Source organism: Durio zibethinus, chromosome 14 (assembly GCF_047325235.1).
Source record: "Durio zibethinus cultivar Kanyao isolate XHJ-2024 chromosome 14, ASM4732523v1, whole genome shotgun sequence".
In the NCBI taxonomy this organism is placed as follows: domain Eukaryota; kingdom Viridiplantae; phylum Streptophyta; class Magnoliopsida; order Malvales; family Malvaceae; genus Durio; species Durio zibethinus.
Window position 1 is genome coordinate 20,999,099 of NC_143175.1, and position 12,058 is coordinate 21,011,156.

Here is a 12,058-nt window from a genome sequence, read left to right on the forward strand (position 1 = left end):
GGCTCAAATCTAAATTTTGAAAGAAAACACAAGTCTCACCATGATCAAACAAACTCCAATAATAATCTCGAATCACCCCAAACAATTATCACCTCAATAATCTTTAAATCGATTATGCACTCATTTTAGAATACACGCGTGAGATAAGACAACCACCAGGTCAAATCGTGGCTCAAAGCTAGTCGTCGTCCAAAAATGACTTCCCTTTACAATGTCGACCTTCAACGAAATATGCAGCCACCTACCTTCACTATTGGCGATTTGATACTCAAATTGCTTGATGGGTGAACAGAGTGCTAAGAACATATAATGGTCAAAAGATACATAGTGATCTTTTCGCTCTCAAAGCTTTCAGCAGACAATCAGGGGTATCTTGATCATTTGTATTAACTTGACATATTAGGTCTATCTAACATTTTCAGTGCCATCTCAGCTTAGCTCTGTCCTAATTGTTCATTTTGTGTCTCCCTCAATTTACCTATAAATATGAAGATTAAGACACCATAAAGCCAGATTCTTCCTATTTATTTTTCTTTCTCCTTCTCGCTTTCTTACATCCCTAATTTTTATTGATTCGTGCGTCAGAATGTAAATACAGGAAACACCAATTGTCTTTGACTTTAACTATCCTTCATCTTTGTATTTACAAAAATACTCTCAGGTCGAAATTACTTAACACCAACAAATTGTTAATGAAATTAGTTTTTTACTGTTATCAAAACTTATGTGTTTCTTGAGTTGTTAATGCGTTGTTGATGGTGTTGACGTGGTAATACTGGAATGTGTTTATGCTCTGATGATAACGTGGAATTTTTTATTGGCCATGTAGAGTAAAATGGATCTTTACCATGAAAGCTGAAAATAAAATTGACGATCTTTTTCCTCAAAAACATTGTCTTACAAAAATTCGTCGCTGCCATCGCTGTCCGTCGACAAAATATAGCGAGTTGCACGTGGCTTGTTTTTTCATCAAAACCAAATCCGATGGCACCTTTGATCGCTAGAAGCCAGACTTGTGGCCAAAGTTTTCACCTACTGCCTGGATTGGATTACGATGAAAAATTTAGCTGAGTTGTTAATCCATTAAAATTCGGCTTGTACTCAAACTGGTTGTTTCTCAATCAATCATGTTTTTTCTGTAATTTAACGATGGTGGTTTTTATGCAGCAACTACTTGGTTTTGTTGATCAAAATTTTCCAATTCATGTCTGAAAACTCAAGAAATCTTTTGTATCGGTTAAAGCAAGCACCAAGGGCATGGTTTTCTGAACTAGTAAAATATCTTCCAACTCTTGGTTTTAGGGCCAGTCACTATCAGATTCATCTGACCTCTTAATTTTTAACCTAGACCATTTATTTTCTTCTGCAAGTTGTTGACAGCAAATGAGCCTGATCAATTACTACGCAAGATTATTGCATCCTTATCTCTCATAAATTCTCTGTTAAAGATATGGGAAATTTACGTTGATTAATTACTTTCTCGATCGATTTTGAAGTCCTCTCAATATTCTCAACAAGGACTATTTCTATGGCAACATAAATACATTCAAGACATCCTTACTTGGAATCAAAACTGTCTCTACTCTCTACTCCATTGGTTACCACTTTCTTCTCTTATTCTTAATTAAGACTATTGGCTGATCCAACAATATACATGCAGGAAAGTCTGCTAGTGATGACATGTCCTTAATTTGCTGTGAATAATTAAACCTTGCTCAATACATGCAACAATAGTCTGCTAGTGATCATGTGAAGGCCTTTAGTATCTATAACTTCATATAAAACTTATCCCCCAGCATCTTTGGAAAGGACAAGTAAGCAATATTAAAAAAAAAAAATTGAGGGGTAATTGTGGAAATAAAGCTTCTCCAGAAACTTCTCCAATTACCTGAAGGGAAAAGCTTCTTGAAAATGCAGATAGGGGAAAAAGCAAGAAAAAAAAGCTCACTTCAAAATGGAGAAGAATAGCAGTCGGTTGAGAGAGGTTAGAGAGAGGGAGAGATGATGAGTTACCCCGAGAATGGAATCTTCAAGAGCTTGAAAAATGGCGGCAAACATTGAATCCATTGCCTTTGAAAAAGAATCGAAGACCTTTTGTGGGTTTAGTGGAAGTTTGAGAATTATTAGAATCAGATGAGGTTTCTATTTCTTATAAGATGAGATTCTTGGATTGGTTTCTTTTAAGCAGGGGGTGCTTAAAGACCTTAAATTCAACTGTGGGTGTTTCTGCTTTTCACAATGCTGCACTTTTTACGACCGTTTTTTGGAACTTTCTTCGATGACTTTTTTTTTTTTTTTTTCTAATTTTTACTTCTTTTGAAATGTGTAGGTAGAAGAGTGTTGGAGAAGAATCTGAATCGGGAGGTGGAGATGAAGACTGACAGTGGGTTTCGACGTCGAACCAATCCTTCGATTTCGGAGCGTCTGACAAAAAATCTATAAGTAGAAATTCTAAGGACTTTTTATTACTGACAATTTATGTTCGGTTAATTTATGTTTTTTCATTGACTTTATTTTAAGTTGCGAGGATTCGGATTATGAGGTTTTACATGTTTGCATGTTAAGTATATTAAGAGTAAACTCTTTCAACAATAAAAGCAAGATTAAGTTTTTGGGTTTTCTGCAATAGTCTATCTAAGATTCAATTCTCATGGGTAATTTTCCTTTCCCCTTTTTTTCTTTCTTTGCATGTTTAGTCTACTCTTTTTATTTTGCTTTGCATGCAACTTTTTTGGGTTTATTAATTTTCAAAAGTTTTTGCTATTTCTGATTTTCAAAAGCATGAAAGTTGCTCCTAGGGTGACTTTCATACTTCAATATTTTGTACAAAAGTTGTTTATCTTGCTGGCAAAAAATATAAAATGTCGTATAGGTACATACTTGGCTTATTTGTATGATGCATTTACCTTTTTCATCATCATAAAATATGTTAAAAGTCATTTTCTTGATTTTTTAAAAGCCATAATAATTTATTGCATTATCTTATGGCACTATCAGTTGTCATCTTTAATATTCTGCTTAAGTTTTAATGTAATATTTTAAGGCTGATTTTTCTGTCTATTAGCTTAATGCATCTTCTACCATGCTCATTGTTGGATGTTGTTTTCATATGTAGGAATGAGCATCTGAGCACTGTTCAGCACCTTTCCGAGCTCCTCACTTGTGGGATTGCCCAAGCCATGCAGATATTGATGAGAGAACTGATATTTGGTCATTGGGGTGCACTTTATATGCAATAATGTAAGAACTAATGCTTATACATGCACTTATATAATGTTTGCTTTCTTTTAATGAACTTTTTATTGTTTTACTTTTTGTCCTTTTATTATCATTCATCAAGTTCTTTTGTTAAACAATATAGTAAGCAAAGTGTCTGAGCAAGTCTTGTGGCTGGAATCTCTTTATTGGTTTCCTTCTGGCTTAATCTAAGGAGTAGATTTTAAGTATTTGATGTGAAAGTTCTATAATGCTAAAACCAAGGCTATTGTTTTTTCATGTAGTTGTCCATTGGTGTCTAAGCCTTAGAAGATGAACACTAAAACACATGAAATTATACAAATTCAAGTAATTCAGCAGTTTAAAGTAGCGTACAAAATCACACACAATGACTAGAAAGCATCTGGTCCTAAAATGAGTAGTCATGGCTTACCTAAACTTTTATGTAAAAAAAAAAAAAACATTGTTTGCTTTAGTCTTCTTTACCAATCTTATTTTGCTTTAAACACTCTAATGTGAGTGTTCCATGCACAAATTCATTAGTTTGTTTGCATCAAATTATTGTCATGCTTTTTTGTGCTGATATTACTTTCTTTTCTAAAAATAAGATCAAATTATTGACATGCTTTTCATGCTGATATAACTTTCTTTTCTAAAAATAAGACGAGATTTAACAGTATAACAGATAATTCAATCGGTCAATGGTTGAACGAAAAAAAAAAAGGTTGTTATAATTAAGTATAACAGGCTTCATATACACTTTTATTAATTAGCTAGATAGATAGATTGGTGCGACTCTATTTTATGAAATGAGTTGTTTTATTTTAATTTGGTACCTCTATAATTAATGCCGTACGGAAGGTGCATGCTTAATAATCTCATGTACGTAGTTAATTATTTACCTTGTCTTCGTTATTTTCTTTCTTCTTTCTTGATTTTTTACATTTTGAAAAAGCAAGAACAACCCCTTTTTTTTCTTTTTTTTTTTTTAGCTTTTAGTAATTAGAACATTTATGCACGAATTATTTATTTTCTCAAATAATGTAATATAGATGGAAAAGATAAATACATATAATGGTATTGAATTCATCAAGTGCAATGATTTTTGTTATATTTATATGTTTAAATCGTCCTAATTTAATGGTTGTGAGATTTAGTTTATCATCACTTCCATATATTGTCCTACATGTGAGAGAGTGTTTAACTAAAAAAAAAAGGTAAAACTCACATCTGCTAAATTGGAGCAACTTGAGCACATAATCAAGTGTACTCATCCTATTTATTGTCAATTAATTAGTTTTAAGTTAGATATTCATTTAAATTTTAATATAATATCAAAATAAGTATTTTCTTGTTTGTTAGCTTTTTTATGATAAATTTGTTATGCTTACAATGTGAAATTTATGTCACATGATAAAGATTATTATATTTACAAACATGAAATTCATGCCACATGGTAAATCCATTATGTTACACATAAGAGAAAATATTATACTTAAAATAAAGTAAATCCCACATGAATTTTTTAAGGTAAATCTCACATATATTAAATTGGAAGTATTTTGGACACAAAAATATAACAATAATCACTCTACTTATTATTAATTTATTTTAAATTAGATGTTCATTTAAAGCTTAAACCAAAGAATTTATTATCTAAAATTTCATAGTTGTATTATACATTTTCTTTCTTTTCCATTTAATATTTAAAGAAAAACATTTTTCATTTAGACTCGATCCGATTGATCTTTTGTTATTTTAACAAAGTTTTCTATGATAAATATAATAAGAGGTGATTTGAGTTAAAGAAAATTGTTAGGAGCTTTTGCATGTATTGTTCCACATGCGTACAAACTTGATTCAACGTAAATTTTTTTTTTTCTAATTTTGATTTAAATAGATCTCTTTTCAAAGACAGAACTTGTAACAAATAAGAGTAAATTTTTTTTTTTTTTGAAGTAAAGAGTAGACACAACTTTTCATCACATGTAACATGTAAATCATGTGAGTTTTATTATTTTGAATATTTTCTAGCAGCTGGTACACGCTTATTTTGCTCTCCCTTAAGCAGGGATAAGCACTATGCTCTTATTTCGCTAAATATAATATAGCATGGCTGAAATGCCCTTCTCTTACAGATTTTGATCAGCAGCTCTATTTAGTTAAAATTGATTGGGTACTTAGGCTGCTTATTTGGAAGAAACAGTCCCCATTGTCTTTCAATTTCGTCGCCCTGTTTTTTATTCTCATCAAACATGGCAAAAATATAAGTTTCTATAGGCTTTCCAGGCTTCTTTGGAGTACCTCCTTTCACATGCTGGATCAAATTCTGGTTATAAGTTCTTGCATTATCAATATTGGCTGCCGCCCGTGCCCCACCTCCAGCGGATGGCCATCCACTCTCCGACACAACAATCTCCAAAGAAGCGCCACCAGCCTTCTCCAGGGCAGCGTAAACAGCATCCAAGAAGGCATCAAAAAGGTTACGGTATTGCAAGGGAGGATCTGAGACGACAGGATCTTGAGATCTGAACAGAGCATAATCCAGGCTGATAGCCGGGTTGCCATCGTAGCTAAAATAGGGGTACAAGTTAACAAGTAATGGGGCTTGGTTGTCCACCAGGAAGCGAATGATGGGAACGAGAAGTAGCCTGTATTCAGGCCTAAAAGACCCCTTTGATGGAGGAAAAGATTCTCCCAGCGTCCCTGTGTCGATTGCTGTGGAAACTGTGATTTGGTTCCCTAGGCCAGCTGCAACAATTGCATTGCGAATGTTTTGCATGGCAGGGACTAGAAATTGTGCCACCGGATCTGAAGGTTTGACTTCATTTCCAACAGCAATGTAGCGGAATTTAACGTTGCCATAGTTTCGAACATTGTTCTGGACCCAAGTGTTTGCATTGGCTTGATTGGCAGCGACACGCTGAAGATCGGTATTTGGAACCCCTAGCATCACCTCAATGTTGGAGCCTCTGAGAGCTTGGAGAGCAGCTTGGTCTGGATCATAGAGTCTCATTCTGCTGATGTTTCTCTGGTTGTAGAGAGCTATAACTTCTGGCTTTGGTGGTAAGTTGTTGCCAAGCATTCCGTAACAAACACCTATTTGAGCACCTGCATTAGATGTAACAAGAGCTTAAAAATAAGAATGTGTTACATCAACTAATTATACCACTTGTGCAACCAAACACAGGAATATGTCCACAATAGCTATTCCTTTCCATAAACTAAACTATAAAATAACTATTCCTTCATATTCCTACCTCATTCTATTATCTCAACATTTTAAGTTTTATTCCATTTAATGAACCAAACCTACCTTAATATATGTGGATTGAGCTCCTTTCCATCATTTTTATGTCCATTATTTTTTAGTGCACTTGTTATTATCATCATTCATGCAGGGATTAGTCATGAATAGTGGAATCCATACATATAAATGATGATTAAAAATGAATTTTTAGATAACAAAGAAAACCAGATTATTGGACCATTAATATTATTTAGAGAGAGAGAGAGAGAGAGAGAGAGAGTACTTGAGGTATCGAGGGATGCCATTAGAAGGCCAAACAGCAGCAATGTTGAAGCCATACCAAAGTTGCCAGCTAAATTGGATTTCGCCATGAGAGACGTAGAGAGAAGATACAAAAGAAAAGAGAAGAATTGAAGGAAGGCCGAAACTCTATTGCCAGCACCCCCACTTACTGGACCTTATATAGGATCCCCACCCCTTGCATTTTCCAAGTGAATTAATTGCTCCATGGAAAATTATGTCATGGAAAAAGAAAAAAAAATCTTCCACAAAAACCATCTAGATTTCGTCATTCAACTGGGCCTTCTCTTAGTAACCTTTTAAAAGTCTTGGGCCTCATGGATCGGGAAAATTCAACTGTGGCTTGTGCCAGTTCCTTTCGCACGATAATCAACTATTCTTCTAATTTAATTCTGGCCTATGGGTTCACATTAAAAACGGAGTAAATGTTTTTTTTATTGCTATTCTTACACTAGTTACATTAATTCATTTTGAGCCTTTGTACAAATGGAATTAATTTTAGCTAGCAAGTAGCTTACACAAAATAACACCATTTTTTCTTTTGTTATTATTAGTTAGGTAAGAGACCAACGATCTTAACTCTTCAAATAAAAAGGACAAATATTAAACCTAATATTTGGATAAAATGACTCCAATTTTCGCACGGCATGTTCTTGACTTCCATGACTATGATGTGGATATGGGAATTCTCCAACTTCTTTAACCATAATTATTGGCACAAATTTCTATGCACTATTCATATACTGTTAGTATAATGATCTACACTGTTCATGTATTGTTAGTATAGTAAAATCAGTGTTTATACAATTTATATCTATATATGCCTCCATTTGCAACAATTTCATTCGAGCAAAATAAACAAATAAATAGATTTATTTTTTACCAAAATAAATAAAAGAAATAGAACCGTATAATTTTCCACTATATTGCTTTAGTTGCTATTTTTAATGGTAGAAAGCTTTGAAAGGTTACTTTTTCAAGAATACAGGGTTGATATATCTAAAATTGGTGAATAAGGTGTTCAAAGACCAGATCGGTGGCAATATAGAGGTATATGTAAATGACATAATAGTCATGATAGTCAAGAGTAAGAGTTTATCTAGAAAACTTCAAAGAAACTTTTAATACTTTGAGAAAGTATGACATGAGACTGAACCCAAGTAAATGTGCTTTTGGGGTTACATCAAGTAAGTTCTTCAGTTACATGATCAACGAAAGGGGATAAAGATGAATCCTAAGAAGGTTCAGGGAATCCTAGAAATAAAGATGCCATTTTCAATAAAATAGGTGCAAAGGTTAATAGACAGAATAGCTCACTCAGTCGATTTATGTCCAGATCGATAGAACAATGTCTATCATTCTTCAAAACTCTTATGAATGTCTCTGACTTCAGATGGACTCCCCAATGCTAAAAAGTTTTTAATGAACTCAAAGAGTTCTTATCCTCTTCGCCTGTCCTATCTAAATTGAGGACTAGGGAAACACTATACTTGTACTTGACCAACATAAATCAAGCTACCAGCTAGATTCTAATTTGAGAAAAAGAGGAAAAACAATGACTGGTCTATTTTGTAAGCAAAGTATTGATAGGGCTTGAAGTTAACTACAGCAGTATAGAGAAATCGACCTATGCCTTGGTCACCTCAGTTACAAAACTCAAGCTATACTTTCAGGCCCACACGATTTACATCCTAATTGATCAACTACTAAGATAAGTTTTACAAAAGCCTGAAATGTCAGAAAGGTTAATCAAATAAGCAATAGAGCTTAGCGAATTTGATCTACACTTTTTACACATATTGGCATTAAAATTACAAGTGGTCGCATACTTCGTAGTAGAGTGCACCTCGGTACAATTGAAAAGAGAGCCTAAGAAAAAGAAAAAAAAATTTCATTAAAGGATGATTAGAAGCTTTATGTCGACGAATCTACTACGAGCCAATGCAAAGAAGTCGATCTCATTCTAATCAGTCTAGGAGGGTTACAGTACCTGTACACCTTAAGATTCAAGTTTAGGATATCTAATAATGAAGTAGAATATGAGGCATTGATAGTCGGCCTAAGGTTGGCAATCGAGCTAAATGTTCAGTGTATAATTGCTTATAATGACTCCCAACTTATGGTCGATTAGGTAATTGGAAGTTTAGAGTTTGAAAAGATGGAATTCAAAAATACCACAATAAAACACTAGGCCTAATAGCTGGCTTCAAGAAAGTCAAGGTGAAAAAGATACTAAGGTCAAAAATTCAATAACAAACTCCCTATTTAATTTGGCTTCAATAGCAATAATGGAAAGCCCATACCAAGTTTTAGTAGAGAAACTAGTGCATAAAAGCACTGAGGACAAGCTTGTGAGATAGGTAAAAAAAAAAAAAAAAACCAGGATAATACTAAGTAAATCAACCTGACCATGAGAGTGTTACATGATGAAAGAGCTCAAACTAAGGCACTAATGAAAAAGGTCTTTCGATACACAATGATTAAAAAAAAAAATTATGCAGGAGATCATTTAACCTACCCTACTTGAGATGTGTTGATGGAAAAAAGGTAGAGTACATCATGAGATAAATTCACAAAAAAAATGAGGAAATCACCTCAAACCTTAATCTTTGGCTTATAAAGTGCTTAGGTAAGGTTATTATTGGCCCACTATTAAGAGGGGTGCAACTGAACTGGTGAAAAAATGTGACAAATATCAAAGATTTGCCTATGTGCAACATCTCTAATAAACTAAGCTTACTCATATCATCAGCCGGTGGCCATTCATGCAATAAGAGATGGATGTCCTCGAACCATTCACCTCAGTTATAGGTCAAAAGAGATTCATCTTAGTGGTAGTAGATTACTTTATAAAATGGTTGGTAGTCGAAACCTTAACCGCTACCACAAAAACACAAGTTAAAAATTTGTATGGAAAAACATAGTATACAAATTCATATTACCTCAGTCTATAATAATAGACAATGGCAAACAATTCGATAATCTGAGGTTTAGGGAATGGTGCTTATATCTTCACATTTACGTCAGGTTCACATCGATTGCCCACCTTCAATCCAACAAGTAGGTCGAAGCTATATATAAGACAATATTAGAAGCTTTGAAAAAAAGGCTTAATGCAACAAAAGAAAAATGGGTCGACTACGAAAGTGCCTACCGATGAAACCCTCTTTCACTTGGCATTTAGGATAGAGGCTGTAGTGTCAGCTAAGATCGACTTACCGAGCTTACAAGTTGAATTAGTGTCGAAAGAAAAAAAAACACTTAAGACTGAACTTAACCTCGTCGAAAAACAAAAAGACATAGTCCTTACCCAAATTACAACTTACCAACAAAAAGTAGTTAGTTATTATAATAAAAAGGTCTGACGTAAACATATCAAGTAGGGTAACTTGGTACTCAAAAAAGTTGAAGCTTCAAGATAGATGACCAAGGTGACAAATTGGTCCAAACGTGGAAAGAACCATATATTGTTAAGGAAGTTGTTCACGATGTAACCTATAAATTATAGAATCTGAATGGCAACATCATTTCAAGGACGTGAAACACAGACAACCTAAAGGTTTATTATCAGTAGCTCCATATAAACCATGCTCACACTTTTACTATTTTGTGAATGGCACTGCCACCCCAAGTATGTGAAATACAAATCAACTCTATTACTTGTAGATCAGAGCAAATCAAGCTCACACTTGCATTATTTTGCATGCAAACACATAAATTAAATTATCTTCAATAAACTTACCTTTAAGTGATTCAAAAAAATCTGACTTAGAAGTTGTAATTATGTTCGTTTGATCCAAGTAGTCCAAATTATTTACTTTTAGATCGGTTACCCATTCTCAAACTTATGTAAGTAAAAAAGAAATGATGGTAAAGCTAAGCTAAAACTTAAAAAATTCTCTTTTCTATTTCTTTATAAAAAGATACATCAGTTAGAGTATAAGAGGTCTTTACAAAAAGCTAACCTCGAAGTAAAAAATTTACAAAATCAAAAATAAAAAAATTACAAAAATCATTCATCAGTAATAGCAGTGACGGAAGGAGTACTCTCATTAGCAGGAGTAGGAAGAATGACCTCAACTTTGATGACTTCCACATCTTTTTTCTCTGTCTTTATAGTGGCCCCCAACTCTTCTTTCAAGGCCTCATCTTTACCCTTCTCTTCCTCTTTCTTATCCTTCTTGGACTAATTTTAATAAGGCCTCGCTTTGATATTATTGATGTCAATATTAGAGAAGTCGAGATTGAGAGAGGAGAATTTAAACTTTACCTTTTTCTTGGCCAATTGAAAGGTACCAAGAATTTGTTTTTGAAGAATTCTACCTTTATGTGAAAACACTCATCGAAAGCTTTATACTTCTCCATAGCCTTAATCTGTAGCTTTTTTTGCCTCTTATCTTGAGCTTTCAGCTCAGACCTTAACCTTGCAATTTTAGCCTAAGCATTATTTGGTTTGAGTTTGACCTACTCATTCATCGATTTAGCTGAGGCCTTGTCTATCAAGATAGCCTTAAGCTTTGCTGTTAGCTCATTTACCTTTCTTCTCAACTCAGCCTCTTTCTTATGAGACATGTTGATTCTTGATTTGATATTACCTAATGCTTTCAAACTCTTCTTATGTTGCTCGACAAGGCCAGTCATATCTTTCTTAACCGTCAGTATATTCCTTATAACAAATAAGCTTGATGAAAGGCCTGACTACTATTTTTCATAGGTTGAGTCGGGAATTTTTTTTGGACTACATGAAAAGACCTTAGATTGAGAAAAATAAAAATAAAAATAGTAACAAAAAACTAAGCTGAGGTTAAGAGATACTCACCAAGAAGAGGAATTGTGACCTTACAAAATTTTTTAGCAATGACAAAGTTAGAGACGAGGTCTTTCATTGGAACAAACTCTAACCCCATGGATATTCTCTCCGAGCTAGGCTTCAACACCCTAGTTTTAGGGTTTTTAAGAACAAATGACAAGATCTGCACCCATGATCTTTTGGCTGGAATGGGTGGTATCAACACCGAGGTGGATGATAGGTCTCGACTTGCCCTAACTTTAGATTTCTTACTTGAAAGAGTGCGATGTATAGCTATACTGATCACTTTATCTCCTTCACATGATGGAGCCCCAAGTAAAATCATTTTTTCCTCTTTTGGGCTTTAGAGCTTATCGGTATTGGGAGATGTCAAAATCCTTCTCGACTTCAGTTATATCTACAAAACTAAGCTAATAGTTAAAAAATTAATTTAAAATAAAACCTTATGAGGTTACCTCAAACTTACCCTAATACTTTATCTT

The 12,058-nt window shown here is 33.8% G+C and overlaps 1 protein-coding gene and 1 long non-coding RNA gene across 2 annotated transcripts; one reads left to right on the forward strand and one right to left on the reverse strand.

Annotated features, from left to right (window-relative positions):
• Nucleotides 1-1,604: 1,604 nt before the first annotated feature.
• LOC149515122 (uncharacterized) lies at nucleotides 1,605-3,664 on the forward strand. The gene is made up of 3 exons (XR_016327248.1): nucleotides 1,605-2,216; nucleotides 2,330-2,442; nucleotides 3,116-3,664. It is a non-coding gene; the product is annotated as an uncharacterized LOC149515122 (long non-coding RNA).
• Nucleotides 3,665-5,147: 1,483 nt separating this feature from the next.
• Nucleotides 5,148-6,907, reverse strand: LOC111294340 (glucan endo-1,3-beta-glucosidase, basic isoform-like). Its single transcript, XM_089743776.1, has 2 exons — nucleotides 6,750-6,907; nucleotides 5,148-6,327 (listed from the first exon to the last, which is right to left on the reverse strand). The coding sequence occupies exons 1-2, from the start codon at nucleotides 6,835-6,837 to the stop codon at nucleotides 5,375-5,377; spliced, it is 1,041 nt and encodes a 346-aa protein (XP_089599902.1). The 5' UTR covers nucleotides 6,838-6,907; the 3' UTR covers nucleotides 5,148-5,374.
• Nucleotides 6,908-12,058: the final 5,151 nt, after the last annotated feature.

Bases quoted from the DNA above. Each gene is read 5' to 3' on its own strand.
- LOC111294340 (XM_089743776.1), bottom strand. From the start codon at position 6,837: ATGGCGAAATCCAATTTAGCTGGCAACTTTGGTATGGCTTCAACATTG. The intron at 6,328-6,749 runs GTACTCTCTCTC...CATCTAATGCAG, and splicing joins GGCATCCCTCGATACCTCAA to GTGCTCAAATAGGTGTTTGT.